The sequence below is a fragment of the Seriola dumerili genome, unplaced genomic scaffold (assembly GCF_002260705.1).
Source record: "Seriola dumerili isolate Sdu_G_001 unplaced genomic scaffold, Sdu_1.0 BDQW01000121.1, whole genome shotgun sequence".
NCBI lineage: Eukaryota > Metazoa > Chordata > Actinopteri > Carangiformes > Carangidae > Seriola > Seriola dumerili.
Genome location: NW_019174376.1, coordinates 2,066,226 through 2,082,229, shown reverse-complemented (window position 1 = coordinate 2,082,229; position 16,004 = coordinate 2,066,226). Strand labels below are relative to the sequence as shown.

The 16,004-nt window shown below is 39.6% G+C and overlaps 2 protein-coding genes across 3 annotated transcripts in view; one reads left to right on the top strand and one right to left on the bottom strand.

Moving 5' to 3' along the window:
- mars (methionyl-tRNA synthetase) overlaps positions 1-4,025 on the top strand; it is a 19,064-nt gene extending 15,039 nt beyond the window's left edge. The window contains exons 16-22 of one of the 2 annotated variants that reach the window (XM_022748265.1): positions 54-185; positions 558-662; positions 1,033-1,228; positions 1,882-1,953; positions 2,239-2,265; positions 2,557-2,691; positions 3,291-3,716. In XM_022748265.1, the coding sequence (XP_022603986.1) occupies positions 54-185; positions 558-662; positions 1,033-1,228; positions 1,882-1,953; positions 2,239-2,265; positions 2,557-2,691; positions 3,291-3,440 (817 nt within the window). In that variant the 3' untranslated portion in view covers positions 3,441-3,716. Of the gene's footprint in view, positions 1-53; positions 186-557; positions 663-1,032; positions 1,229-1,881; positions 1,954-2,238; positions 2,266-2,556; positions 2,692-3,290 lie in introns of both variants that reach the window. The other variant, XM_022748266.1, reaches the window with a different exon arrangement.
- Positions 3,810-8,539, bottom strand: ddit3 (DNA damage inducible transcript 3). The gene is made up of 4 exons (XM_022748267.1): positions 8,336-8,539; positions 6,764-6,825; positions 6,053-6,261; positions 3,810-5,853 (listed from the first exon to the last, which is right to left on the bottom strand). The coding sequence occupies exons 3-4, from the start codon at positions 6,206-6,208 to the stop codon at positions 5,068-5,070; spliced, it is 942 nt and encodes a 313-aa protein (XP_022603988.1). The 5' UTR covers positions 6,209-6,261; positions 6,764-6,825; positions 8,336-8,539; the 3' UTR covers positions 3,810-5,067.
- Positions 8,540-16,004: the final 7,465 nt, after the last annotated feature.

Here is a 16,004-nt window from a genome sequence, read left to right as displayed (position 1 = left end):
TTTTTTTTTTTTTTTTAAATCTGCTTTTTTCACCCCCCCCCCCTCTCCTCCAGAGCTGGCATGTTTGTCACCAAGTTCTTTGAGGGTTGTGTGCCTGCGATGGAGCTACAGCAGGAAGATAAGAAGCTCCTGGCTTTGGTGGGCTGGGAGCTGCAGCAGTACATCCAGCTCATGGACAAAGTCAAGTAAGACCAGTCGAATCACATGTGTGTCAAAAGCAATGAGAGAGGGATGATGTCGGGATTTAGAGGGAAATTTATCAATGTAGTTGAAATGACTTTTAAGAAGTAAAATTCTGCTTGTCTTCAATTAGTTATATTCAGTGATTTGAAACTATTAAAATGATCAAAAATTGGCAGTTTTATTTTACTGGTTTTAAAGTGTCAGTCGATCATCTTAAAATGTATCTCTACACTAAAGGTAAAACATGATTGGATAAACCCATATTTGTACTTACACTTAATTTTAAATGAATTCTGTACCATGCATTTTGTTCACACAACTACCTTAAATCAAGATTAACAGCTGCTGTCATTGTCGTACTAATGTTCCACCAGAATCCGTGATGCTCTGAAACACATCCTGAACATCTCTCGCCATGGCAACCAGTACATTCAGGTCAATGAACCCTGGAAAAAGATCAAGGGGGGAGACACAGAAAGGTGAGATGGCCTTGACCAGAAAACTCAATCTCTGTCTGTCTACATGGTAGATGGATCTCAGTGTTGCTCTTTGTTAGCCGTGTGTGTGTGTGTGTGTTTGTGTGTGTAAATTATCATTCTACATTAAAGGAGAGATTAGCTACATACCTTTTGAAAAATTACTAATTCATTCACGATCATGTATCTCTGAACACGGGAAAATTAAATTTGACCTTGCAGAGACTGAAATAAGATCAGTTTTTAGAAGAGCGAAATATTTATGTATAATATCAGCAATTAAAATCTTTGTCCATTGTCAGGATAATTTAAAGATTTAGACTCATGATTGGTTCAACTGACTGACTGATGCTTTTCTTTTTGCCCCCTTCAGGCAGCGTGCGGGCACCGTGACTGGTGTCTCTGTGAATATCGCCTGCTTGCTGTCAGTGATGCTGTTGCCTTACATGCCAACGGTCAGCCAGACCATCAGGGATCAACTCAACGCCCCTCAGTCGTGCATCAATACCATGTTGCAAGGGACTGGCACCTTTGTTTGTACTCTGAGAGCGGGCCACCGCATCGGCACTGTGAGTATGAACTGGAAAAGTAGACACAGTTCATACATGCGCAGACACACAAAACCGTGTAATGTCCGGTATGTTGACGCTGGGTGATACAATGAGGATGCAACAGTCTAGTCAATATTTCAGTACTCTGGAGGACATTGTAGTCGTGTGAACACACATACACACATGTAAGAATAATAGTGTTTCTAGGCCTCAGCCTTCGAACACCAAGTTTCTCTCAGGCCACTTGTCCCTTCAGGCTTAATTGTGGTGGCCTGTGTCTGTAGCAGGCTGCCAATGTTACATTCAGTCTCCAAGGCTATCGTGATTCGTGACCGAGGTCTCCAAACAAGGAGCAGCAAACTAATGTCACAATAAAGACTACATAATGCTTATATGCACATAACCTCTCTGACAAACCGCATCCTTTATCATCAGTGTAATCCTGCATTGGAGATCCTGATCGAAACTGCAAATTTCTCATACATAGTTATCTACTTACTTACTTGCATAATCCTCTTTGTTCAAAGACGAGCGCTGAGCCTCCCATGTTAAATTTTCCAGCTGCGCCGGCCTTGGGCTGGATCCACAATTGCAAATTTTTTAAATATTCGTGCATATATTTTTTTGAATTTCTACCTTTTATTCCCCCTGCCTACCTGTTTTACTCCCAGGTTAGTCCGTTGTTCCAGAAGCTGGAGGTGGACCAGATCGAAGCTTTGAAGAAAAGATTTGGTGGACAGCAGGTATTTGATGTTTATGATGCCTAATGGTCTGTGCATTCAGTCAGGTCTTGTAGTAATATAGGTTGACTATTTATGAATAATGAAATAAGAATGAATTGATAATGTATAACCGTTCAGAGGCCTCTGTCAGACTGTCGTCAGGATAATTTGTACTTAATTTGAGTAACTGCCTTTTGAAACATGACACGACCAAACACACTATAAATGTTTAAATTGTGTATCAAGGATCCATCATATAGATAAATAATTCCTCTCTAAACCTTCTTCTCAACCGCCTGCCTCTAGCCTGAAGATGAACCACCTAAAAAAAAGGTATTGAGCGGTATTTGCTTGTGTTCGAGTCCACAGCAGTGCCGCTGTGTCAAACCACACGCCTTCACTAACGCTAGCAGCTCATCTAATGTCCTCTTGTTTTGAATTTTTACTCATCTCTGTGTGTCCAGTGTGATTCACTGTCCATTCACACATCGTGACTCATAAAATCCCATAGACATTTTGAGTAATGAGTGTTATTGTCTGAAATGATGTAAGAAATTTCTTGAAATAATAACCATCAAATCGCCTCAGACTCAAACATCTTCATGTGTCTGTTTCCACCCTCAGACGACAGCTCAGAGCGCTGCCAGCGCTCAGCCTGCCGCTGTGCCAGCTCCTGCTGCTCCTGCTGCTGAGGTGGCGACGGTGAACGGAGTGGACCCAGAAAAAGCCAAGCAGCTCACTCAGGCTGTGGCTGAGCAGGTGAGATCGTTGGTTGGTGGCAACACACTGTTGATCTGTCAACTGCAAACCTAATTCTTATATTTTAAGTTATTTTGGAATCAATAATCTGTTATTAGAACAATATTGTATTGTAAATTGCATTGTTTTTTATCAAATCGTCATTTTCATAACTGGATAACAAAGCGGATGCCATTTTCCGTGATGAACGAAAAAGTCTCAGAAAATCAAATCACGCACGCAACAAACAGCCACAGAAATAAATAACGGCTAATTTTATAAGATACATTTATTCTGTATTTTACTTTGTAATTGTAATGCGTACATTTGTAATTTATGAATCAAAATGAAAATTGTTTTCTACAAATTTTAATCTTTGGATTTTACGTTATACTTTTCTACTATAAATACAGCGTTGAAATATTTGGGAATACGATGGTTAACTCTCAATATTTCCAATCCCAGACCGATGCGTGTAATTCTAAACTCACAAATTTCTGCTTTAAATAACTGTTTACTATTTGACCGCATCGAATCTGTTTTTCCATATAAGAGGAAGTATTTAATTGAATCAGATTTAGGTGTGAGAAATCAATTACACTCTGTTTTCTTTATCACAGGGGGACAAGGTGCGAGCACTCAAAGCCCAGAAGGCAGAAAAGGCCGTGATCACAGCAGAGGTGGCCAAACTATTGGACCTAAAGAAACAACTGGCTGTGGCTGAGGGGAAGAACCCTGAGCCTGCACCTCAGAAGAGCAAGAAGAAGTGAGACAGGAAAAAAAACGGAAAATGATGGAGGTTAGTCAGAGGAAGGGAAGAATAGAATGGTTTTAGGTATGATAGTGGAGAATGGGAACAAGATGTACACTAAGAGAGATGAGGGTATTAGCTTAAGGCAAAGCCGTGACAGGATCTAAGACAATGTGGTATTGGCACTGAGGACTAATGAAATGCTGGATAGGCCGATGGGGAAATGAAAACACACAAAGAGAGAGTCAAATGAATACAGCTACAGAATGGAGGGATTTTTCCAAATCCCTACACCAAAAGAAACTGATTTTATACTCTCCCTGTGATAAAGTCAGCATACGATATTAGCATTGGAAGGTGTGTTGCGCATTTAAAGATGTTTTTTTTATATATATATATATATATATATCCTCTGGAAAATTGTTTTGGTTTTTTTTCCCCTTTTTTTGCCATTTGCTACAAATACCCTTTTTGGATCCAGAAAATAAATTAAGTTCAGCCAAAATATGTCTGTACTCTCCCCTCCCCCTTTCTCAATTACCTCAGTTTACACCATTTTCTCCAAAAACAACCAGTCATATACAGGTCATTAACAAAGTAAACAAATAAATATAACATGACACAAAAAAATTGCACAATTTTTTTTCTTTTATTGCAAATTTTGGATTACAATGAAGGATAAAATAAACGGTATGGTAAAATACATGTATTTGATGCCATCAGTGATAAAAAGCCATGCATATTATTCTACGATTAACAATTTATTTGACTACAATGAGAAAATAACAGTGAATATGTTGGCATATTACAGTACAAGCCGTTACAGTACAATTGTATATATTACAGCGTTGTATAAAAATAGTAAATCAGGGTAGAACTTAATAATTCTACCAAAAATTCCCATATTGATAGAAAAGGTCAGCTTAGAAAGTATAGCCGGGTTCTACTTGCTTTATCTAAATACACACACACAAGCCATGGGTTAAAAAAGTAAGAAAGAGTCTGAATTCTCTCCCAAAAAACAAAAAAAAAAAAAAAAAAAAAAAAAAACATTCTCTCATTCTCACACTGCACTGGGCACTTTCAAACTTTTCCTGAGCTCCTAAACTCTCCACAAATTGGGGCAAATAATCTCTGCTAGCCAGATTGCAGCCCTTAAAGTAGGAGTTACAATTTATTGCAAAATGGTGGGAACGGATGACAATGAAATGCACTCTCTGAATTAAGTTCCTTTCTGTCCTACATACAAATCATCAAATGCGCACAACTGTTATTTCTATCATTCTATGTGATGAAACTTAGTATTAGGCATTCTTAAAAATGACAAACATTCGTCAGAACCACTGCATGATTTGCACTTAGAGCTGTCTGTTCTTCCTTTTCCTTTATACATGCTGTGTCTTTTTATTTGCCGCAATGCTGTTGCAGCCCTTTCTCTCTGTGCCTTTTCTTGTCTTGACTTTCATCACTTTCCTTCTTCTTGCATTCTTCAGCTCTCTCTTTCAAAAATCCTCTCTTATAAAATTATATCTTTGGTTTCCATCCTTTTCTGTCTAAGAGGCATTTCATGTGACTACCATGTTACACCTTTCCCCACCACTGCTTATTCCAATTCTGTAGGACCTGTCATCTTTTATTCCTCATCCTCATTTCCTGGTGTTGACTAGTCTCTCTATCAGGGCTCTACGTGTCCTCTGTACCTCCTCTCCAAGCCTTTCAATCTCCGCTTTCAAGCGCTCGTTCTGCTCCGTCAGCTCCTGTACCTTCCTCTCGTTCTCCTGTTCTCTTTCTTTGCGACTCTTTTTGGCAGATGAGTAAGATGAGGATGTGCGCTGTGTGGAGGAGGCGAAAGAGGACAAGGCACCATTGGTCCTCTCGCTGGTGGTCCTCTTGCGTTTTCCCAGGCGGGAGGATGGGTAGACGGAGGGAGAAGAGACAGGTGAGGAGGGGGAGGAACAATTCTGAGACGGCGACTGGGAGGCAGAGGAGGAGCAGGATGGAGAATCGGGGACACAGGGCAGTTCCTCCTCACTGGCTGAAGGAGATGCAGGATGGACATTATTAGCCTGGTGGTGTTGATGGTGGTGGTAATAATAGCCACCACTGATCACGGCTCCGCTTGCATCCACCATTCCAACTCCTCCTTCACTCAGCAACTCAAAGAACTCTGGAGGCAGCAGGTCACTGCCACCTCCTGCCGAACTATCTCCACTTCTCCCACTCTCAGTATCCGCCCGCCGCTCTTCTGCAACAGCTGGACTCATGCAGGAGGAGGAAGAGGAGGAGGAGGATGATGATGAGGTGTGATGCAGGGGCTGGGTGTTGTGGATCTCCTCTGTTGCCCTCTGGACACCTTCGCCCCACGTCTGGCTTCCGTCCGTCAGCCATGTCAGAGAACAACTCTCCAGAACATCCAGAAACTCCGGCTCCTTCTATAAAAACACAAAGCGGAACACACAATTCACAAAGCTGTCAGAACATGTCAAATACTCTAATACAAATAAATTTCACATCACCTAGCATGTGAATTGATTTTTCGCAAAACAGTAAAACTTAAACAAAAACATGATGCGCGAAAACACTCACACTCATCGTGGGTGTGAAAGCCATTTCGCTCTTCAAGCTACTGACCTCGGTGCATGTGGGGGCACGTGCCAGTTTTGCCCCTCCCGTGTCGGAGCCCAGAATATCCTGCAGGTCCTCATACCACGCCTCCAACTCTGCACCACACAACGGCCCCACGCCAGGGGGGTACGGCGGGGGCAGGTGTAGCCACTCGGCAGTCATCTCGCCAATCAGTCGCAACGCACAGATACTCGGCCACACGGTTCACACTGGACCTGAGGGGGGCACCCGTCAGACACAGGAGGGTTGGGAAAAGGAGAAAGATGACAGAGAAGAGGGCAGAGCAAATACACGTTAGATGACTGACACATCACAGTAACTCCGCCTTGTTCATTTTATTCGTCACTGCTCTGCAAACGGTTATGGTTTAAAGGTATGCAGGGATGAAGGATGGTGCATGTGTATCATTACTGAGAATGCTGCAAGAAGCCTTTATCTGTCTAATTATATACTCCATGATAAAACAAAACTAGACCAATGTACACTACATTGTGTAATCCACTTAACTGTGAAATGGAATAACAGTGACACTAAGTGAGTAAATTACTGTACTGCACCAAAATTGCTGATATTGGAATTTGAATAAGATGTTTAAAAATTTGAATAACTCAGTTTCCAGAACAGTTGACAAATAAAATGAACAAATTGATTGAATCAAAATCTTAACGTCACAAACACATAGCACTCAGAATGTCAAATATTAGAAAACCAATTTACCTTTAGAAAGTCTCTGTTAATCAAGTATGCCAATTTGTTGGAGATAGCTTGTCCCAACAATTCTGAAAGAAAAAAAAAAAAAAGTAGTTGATAGGTTAGTCTTAAAAATGTGAAAAAATTTGCTGAGATTTCAGAATCAAGATGATGATTTGCACAAACACAGAGCATGCTTAGTTTGGAAACAAAAGGCACCTGGAATGAAACTGCTTTGGAAAATAATTGAAAATTAAAATAATGATAAAACAACAAATAAAGTCAGTAATTGTTAAAATGCTTCAATGAGGATGGGGAATAAAATTCCTGTCACTTGATTCTTGTAAACAAAGACCAAAATGTTCTCTACTGCGCCCCCTGCTTTCTCCGGTCCTCAAAACACGTTGGGATCGATAAACAAGTGGTTAAAAACGACGAGTAAATCCTAATATTGATCTCTCCAAGTCTGACAGGCGCATCTGCTGCTCTTTTTTTTTTTTTTTTTTTTTTTTTTCTTCTTGTTTTTAATTGCTTAAGAGCCTGTTTACTAATAACAAAAATTAAGTCTAGAAAAAGACATCATATTTACTATAATAACTGTAGACAAACCTTGTAGCTGAAACATTTCATATAAATAAGGATTTCCGCTTTACCCTTCTAATGTTGAAAAAATTAAAAGAACATCCTTGCGTAGGTGTAGCTTTGCAGTGCTGTTAATTAATACGTTACAAAGTGATTTAAAAAAAAAAAAGGAAATTCTCCTGTAACTTACTATCAAATGTTAAACTTCCCGTGTGTGAGCGACCATACAGGCACTAAAACTTTGGTTTAGTAAATATGTACATATTATTAATTTTATTGGGCAATTATGTTAAATTCAGAATATATATTTTCTCTTTTTTTTAGTGGGGCTACATGTCCACTCTAAGCCAAGACAATTACGTCATGGAAATGTAAGTCCAGCAGGAAGACTGGGCGAAACAAAAGGAAACGACACAGAAAAGAAAATAGTGGGTTGGGAGGAAAAAAGTCAAAAATAATATAAACGTCTATTCATTCAGTGGTAAACATTTACTCCAAACGGATTTGTGTTAAAGTGTGAAAAACAAATACAGCTGTCAAAAATATAAGCCTTTCAGTTTCGAGTCAACAGCCCCACCAATTCACTGTCAGACGTCACACACACACACACACACACACACACACACACACACGGAGTAGAATAAAATCTGTTATGAATGTTCACGTGAAATGACACCGAAAAACATTAGAACTGGAAGTAGTAGCTGCAAAATTCACAAAATTATTTTGAAACGTGTGGCACTCTCACGTAGTCAAAACCTCAAAACTTGCTAGCTGTACGTCCGCTTAACAACTTGGCAAACGAAGCAGACAACACATAAAAACAACTCAATGTAAATTGTGATTGATTAAGACAACTGTTATTCTAAAAATGGCACTGGGATATCTGCCAAAAACATGCACTTTTTTCTTTCCAGTACACCACAGCACTTCAAGTTAACTACCCGTTACTCCGTGAAACACCGAAAAACATCGACTAACTACCAATCAAAACTATTAACACGAATCTTAACTTACCCTTTTTCTTTTATTCGCTCGCCTTCTCGACTGTCTTGAACTCGAATGTGGATAGTTTAGTAAAAATTGGCGATAGCTCATGTTAACCATTGTTCAGTCTTGACGTCTGAATGTGATTTTTCGGAAACTCCCGGCGGTGTTTATATTGAGGGAGCGGCCAACCGAACTATGCATGGGAAGGTAGATTCGTTACAACCTAACACAAAGGGTGAACACTGACGTCCCAAGCGTCCAATCAGGAGAGCAGAGTTAAGATCTTCTCCTTGGCGACATCCAATGGAGTGACCCGAAATCAGTACTGAGGCGGGTATGTCTGGTGTCGTTTCAGCTGGTTGTTCTCACTCTAGCCTGTATAGTTTGTACGAGCAGCAATTGTGATGCAGTCATAAGACGGCCAGGACGAATTTGGGGCGTATGGGAGTCACATGAAAGGAATGATGCAATGCTTGGCAACCAATTTCTAGCTGGGGATAACACCAGCAGAATCAGAACATGTTTTATTAAACAGTGTTGGCTCTAACAAAAATCTAAAAATATACATATATGCATGGATGGATATCTAATGTCGAAGAATTGTTTGTTTCCGGAACACAAAGGCTGAATCGATTTTCTCATGAATTGTTTTATTATGGTTTTTAAAAAAGAAAAAAAGTCTCATGTATCCATTTACCGCTTACTTACTCATGACGTTTTTATTAAATGTGTTGCCAGCCGCTTGTTTTCACCTGATTTTGGATTACAGGTGCCTGTCTAAAGTTGGTCGGTAGCACCTGACATTACACACCTCCTTTACCTGTAAATAATCCACGAGGAAAAACACAAGTAACCGACTCGAAGCGACTCTTTTCCACTGGGGTGGTGCGCTTGTGTAGGACAGATGTCTTTTGATTGTCAGGTATTTGCAATATGCCACACACTTTAAGAACACATGCACAGTGGTGTCACATTCTCAGTCATTTCATACCGCGCGCTCTGCTGCAGCTCCGCGAGATATCAAAACACGCCCGGCCGGCGGAGCGTCTGTGGTGGTGCTGGGTGGGATCCAGCAGCAGACTGCCCCCCACCCCCCTCCCCTCTTTTTGATGTCCGGTTATATTTTCAGAGGTTAATGATGAAATTCATTAGTCCGCGATAAAAAAAAACTTTTATTCAATATTATTGCCTCTGATAGGTCTATATCTTTCTTATTGTATCAGTAACTACTGACTTATTTGGCTTTTTAGTACTGCAAATCACTGTAATACAAGGATGAATGAATCTTACAAAAACAATATAGGCTGACACATCACACCAAAACAATAATTTCATAGGCAGATAAACACACAAAAAACACCGGTAAGCAGACACAATATGCACGTGGCGCTTATAAGATATATAGATATAAAATAGCTATATAGCTATAGAAAATTGAAATGTTACTTTCAAAATAACGTAATTGGCACTTATTGGCCAACTTTAGTCCTCATTGTGTCACATTTTGCCGATATAAATATCCTATGATTAACTATAGAGTCAAAATAAATTCACCATTTACACAGTTCACACTAACATTATAGATTTGTGACACCACAGAATCAATGCAGTCACTAATGAGTATCATAGTGTTTACAGATATAAGGTGATTAAAAGAATCACTAATCGGTCCCTGTTGAAACGTTAGTTTTACCATAGAAGCAGCACTTACAGACCTACTGTGTCCCTATAACGTCACATTGCTGATATAAAGGATAATATTGTCATAAATGCACTATTCAGAAAGCTCACACGAACAATATAGTTTTGTGACACCACAGAATTGATTAAAGTCTAAATAAATTTACATTGAGGACCACACACAAACAATAACTTGTTAATAAAAATATAGGCTTTGTGATGTAATTTGAGATTAAAACCATTAAATTCAACAAAGTCACCCTCTCAAACACAGAAGGAGCCATACAGTAGGCCTACATGTTATCCTAGGATAGTTATAGTGTTGGATCACGAAGGTAAACAACAGCAGCGCCCACAACAACAACAACAACAAAATACAACCACGTTTCATCATGTAACACTCTCGATGCGGGCTCTCCGCCCCGCTCTTGACACTTTCTGCCCTAATCCCAAACTCAGCACACACAAACTGTTTTCCATGCACGGTGCAACGTGCACGGCTCAACATGCACAGCCCCATAGCAACAGCGCCAAGTAGCGAATAGAAAGCTCAAATACTGTCTCTAGGACCCGGGTTAAAGCGCTGCAGGAAGCACCGCGAACACGTCACGACTTGAGTGGCTGTTGCTGAGTAGTTCAGCACACTTTCTCTACACCCCTCCCTCCCTCTCCACCCCTGCCGTCTGTTTATTTTGTCAGTCCCGTCGTCTGTGTTGTATTCATTATAAAACACTGTTTACAATCCAAGATTTAGGTTGCCTCTTGTTTAGGTTTTTTCAGAGTAGTGTGATGATGATGATGGTCCCTGTTTTCTAATTAATTGTGGTTTCAGTTCAGACCTTTTTTAAAATGGAAAAAGTAAAAAAAAAAAAAGATCATAGATCATATATAGATATTGTTTCTCCTTCATCCTGTTATTAACTTGTCTTGTGTTTTTTTTGTAACACTTGTCAAGCTGAGTTCAGAGTGTAAACAAGCCTCCAAACTGAACTGTGCGGTCATTTGGATCAGCCTTTAGATGAGATTTAGTCATTACTAATGGTTGTATTAGGAGATTTGAGTTGCTATGTTGCTGCTTTAATGTTTCCTTGGGTTGTAGCTTAATCTCACAAAATACATTTTGTCTGCCCAGTCATAAATAACAGGAGAAAAAAAAATTCTAATTGATTCACAGACCTACACAATCACTACACAACTGTGTCATATATTACATCATATATTCATATCATGCAACCAAAACAAGAAACAGTCCAGTCCCTCCCACATAACTTTACCAGACTGTAATAACATAATATCTATATATCTACAGATATAGATATATGATTTTTTAACAACACAATACATTTCTATGATGAGAATAGCTAGGAAAAATGATTTTTTTCTCAACATGGTGTGGACAAGAATATATTTTTCTTTGTTGTGATGCCACTGTGGTTCAGAACAAATGCTGGTGTTTGGAATTTAATCAACAATCAGCAATTGAAAAAAAGAAGAAAATTGACAGTGGTGATTATTAATGTTTTGAGTTATTATCCTCACAAAATCCAATCTATCGTTTTCGTTTGTTTTTACACACAGAAAGAGTCCGGGGAATTTCCAGTCACCACCGCACACTCCCGTCTTTCTGTCCTGTGCCCTTGGTCAAGGCTCCACACCCAACTCCCCCTGACACACACACACACACACACACACACACACACACACACACACACACACACACACACACACACACACACACACACACACACACACACACACACACACACACACCAGCCCTGTCGGAAATCTTCCCCTCTCTGAACTGAGACCAACTGATACAGCTGTTAACATGTACTGGTGATACAGTAAATCCTTTTTTCTCTCTCTCTCTATCTTGGCTTGTCTCTCTCATTGTGAGTTTCAGCTCTTTTTCTTTTTCTGGGTCTCTGACAAAGACCTCCTCACCTTTATCAGAAATTCTGGCCTATCAGTGAGATCTGGGAAAGAAATATTCTAAAACCTCTAAAATCTCTGGTTGTGTGTATTAGGTGAAATGTAATTTCAAAGTTCAGAGTGGCAGTGATACGTGGATGAGATTTGAAGGCAATATAAATGGGGCTTTTTGCCAACAATTATGACTAACAGCACTTTGTCTTTAAGCTTAAGGTCCCCGTTGTTACTGCATTCATCTCTTTTGCCAATGTCCATTGCAGCCGAGGCCAATATTGCAATTCTCTTTTTGTCTGATGATGCCCATTAATCATTTGCATTTTATTTCCTCAAGAGGTTCCCCATCAATGATTTCCTTTACAATAACACATCCAGCATTCACACAAAGCAGCAAATGCCTGTGAAGTTAGAAGTGATTTCAGGTTTATTTTTGAGAGTCAACAAACCGTCCACTCAGTCCCTTCCTGTCCCATCCAGCCAAATGTCACATCCACTTGTTGAGATTTCTCTGTTTGGAGCTTTAGGACGACTTTGCAGACAATCTTGTTACGCATGTTAAACCCCGTTCACCTCTGAGTGTCACCTATCTTTACCCGACCATCTCCGTCTTCCCCTTTTGTTATTCGCTACGAGCCTCATTCTGCCCCACAACGGCATCCACCCTGTTTTTACTCCGCTTACCTCCACCCTCTCCTCCTGTCCTCCTCTCTGCTTCACCACAGGCTCTTCACCTGTCCACACTCATTCAGGACAATCTGATGAAACTGATGCAGAGGCCCTTGTGTGATTTGCTCTCTCTTCTCCATAGCTTACTTTTGATTTTGTCAGTTGTTCTTTCTCTGCTCCTGTTTTTCCTTGCCTCCATTTTATTTCCAGCATTGATCTTATTAGAAATGTTTCTATTGTTTGCTGAAGTACAGGTAATATTTGTGTTGTAAATTAAATTGGAATTTTTTTTAAATATTTAATCACATGACATTGTAATGACTGTTTCCCTCAAGTTATTTACATGATTTTGGTTACAGTATCTCATGTTATTATCATCATCTAAAACTATCAGTGCCTCGATTTCTTCATTTTTTTTTGGCACTGACGTGTCTAAGCTAAAATATAAGAAAAACAGGTATAGGCAAAAAAAACAAAAAAAAAAACAAGCCCAACAAGGGTTTGTAGGACATTACACTTTAAAAGCTGGTCTAAACAGGTGGGTTTTCTGGCAGCGAGAGAGACACACACACACACACACACCATCCTTCTCTTCCTCTCCCTTTAGTTTTCCAGAAACAGATTTTGGAGCAATTGGTGCTCTCTACAGCCTCTCTGTTCAGCTGCTCTGTGCTGCCAGAGGACTTAAATATTTACTTTGCCCAGTGGAGTAAAGGTTGGTGGAAGCTGCTGATATATAAATATAAAGTAGCTGCACTTTCTGTTACTAAAAATTCTCTAAGAATTTTTGTTTGGATTTACACCCTACTGTTAAAATCAGCTATCTTTCAATCAGGCTTCTGTCTTTCTCATTCATTCACTGACCTTTTATCCTGGTTCGTATTCAGGGCCACAGGGAGAGCTTCAGTCTGACATAAAATTGTAATACTTAACGCCATTGTTAACAACATTTTGAGCTGAACCCTTGGTAAATCCTCGGTTGGTTACTGAGGGAAATGTTTCTTAACAGATGGGGCTGGGCTCACCCAATCTCATACACCCAAAATAGAAGGACAAATGCAGTACAACATGATATACAGTACAGGGTATGTCTCTGTGCTCATCTGGGGCATTCCCTTCTAAGTTGGAGCTCTGGATCTAATTCCCTGTAAGCCACACTTGATATGTCCTATCCAAGCAAGTCAGTCTTCAGCTCAAGTGGGAGAAATGGAAAGAAAGTGGGGGTCCATACTCAGCACTTAATCCTTTCAGTGCAATACTCAGCTAAAATATAGGAGAAATCAATGGCAGCAGTTTACCATATGTTATCTAATTCAGAGCTAAACTATCCAGTGGCAGACATGATCAAACATGTTTCTATTCACCTAAAGAGGACATTATAGTAATCTATGCTAACTATCACGAAACTGATAGGCTGACTGTGTGTTTCTTTTGGCAACTCTCTGCATCCGAGTGAACTATTAATCCGCTCGTGGCGACTCGCAGCGGTGGTAACTTATCTCACAGGAGCTGCTGTGTCTGGATGACTCATCAGAAGTACCTGATCTTTACCCTACTGTATGTTATGTGGCTGCCTTTGACACCAATACCATCACCTGACATCAAACATCAGCCAGCTTTTTGTTCTAATGGTTTCCGTAAACCTACTAATGCCCGACGGATTTGAGATTGACCTCACAGAGTTCCTTCTGTTAATTCACACTGTGCGTCAGACTACGTCCCGATATATGTAAAATCACCAATTTGATCTCACTGACCTGGATGCTTTATTGTTTCTTCTTCATTTTCTTTGTGTCTGAATTCACTCTGCTGTATGTTTTTCATTCAGTGTCAAGTACAACTGTGGGTGTGTTCACAGTAGGAATAGATGTTTTGTTTGATTTCAGTTCTTCAGAACAATGAGCCTAACAAGTACTTTTTGAAAACAATGATTATTACTGGGACATTGTTATACCTTTATTAAGAGAGCTGACAGTTGAGAGACGAGGAATGACGTCCAACAAAGGTCACTGGCCGGACATGAACCCTGGCAACCCCAAGTTTTTAAATATCTCAATATGCTAAATGTAGTTCTTTCATAGTGTCATATACACTAAAACTAGCATTTTCTATCCACATTAAATCTAGCTGGTGTGGAATGTCAGGTTACTTTTCTTTTAGGGATAATTATTATAAATACAAACTGGATTTTAAGGAAATCAGCATTTTAAGGGTGTGATAATTATTTCTAAAGGGAGTTTTGATGGGACAGAAAATGTATGCTGGTATGGCTGAGTAGTTTGCACTAATATCTTTGAAAGCTGAATATCTGTACAGTGTGTTTGGCCTTTTTTTTATTTTTTTTTATTACATGCTATGCTGCCACCTATTGTTCACAAAGGGGCATAACAAGTGTTTTATAATAAAGAAACCACAAACCGTATTTTCTTGAAAGATCCTGAGCACCTGTTTGTGTAACAGATCGGAATTGGATGGATAAAGCAAATATGATTTAAAAACTTTAACTGTATATAAAAAGTGTTTTACATTACAAACTACCATGGCTATATTTCGGCTGAAGGGTCATTAACAGGAGCTTGTTTTTGTGCTCATACCTGCACTGAAGAAGGTAGTGTGTAACCTTGCATCAGCCGTACATTCATCTGGTATTTTTCACACTGTTCAGGCATCTGGCTGAAAACACGTCCACATGCTCTATAAAATGGGGGGAAAAAAAACAACATACTGTAAAATACGTTCAATAATTTAGTGAAATTCATTTTTATATTTTCCATCCAGCTGATACAAGAATGAGGTCAATGATAAAATTATTAAAAAAAACAAAAAAGTCATCCATGAAACAAAACAAGCCAAGCTTATCGCACTTTGTTTTATTTATTGATCAGTTTCCATCACCACAGATGAACAATACAGTTGACTTGTAGGCAATGACAAAGCAGATTAAAAGTTTGCCTGTGGCGTCTGGTCTCAGTCATAATAATATAGTTACAAGCGACTGAGCGTGAAGAAACAATAAGGTACACAGGCATATTTACAAGCTTTCCTTCCGTCACTTGGCCCTGACACCCGCACAAACGTGCTCCTGCTACAACACTACAGGACAATAGATATTGATTTTTCTTTACACAGTTGACAACATCTTAAGTGTGTCACCCATCAACCCAACATTACTGTGATCCATTTAATTTGACCAAAGTATACAGTACAAATCTAGTAATAGTGTGAGGTTCCAAAGGAATGGAAGAATTTCTTATGTTTAATACTAATAATTATAAAAACAATCCAGTCTAAAACTCAATAAGCTCAACAGGGGACTGCAATCAGTGGCATGTATAGAGTGGAGAAAAGTGTTTTCAGTTGATATCAATTTGATGCAAGAGAAAGGAGGAGGGAAGGAGGGTGGACTAGAACATTTGGTCTC

What these genes read in the sequence shown, in the direction of transcription:
- ddit3 (XM_022748267.1), bottom strand. Translation starts at nt 6,208, where the DNA reads ATGACTGCCGAGTGGCTACACCTGCCCCCGCCGTACCCCCCTGGCGTG. An exon ending in GTGCCCCCACATGCACCGAG is followed by an intron (nt 5,854 to 6,052) that starts GTCAGTAGCTTG and finishes GTGTTTTTATAG; the next exon opens with AAGGAGCCGGAGTTTCTGGA.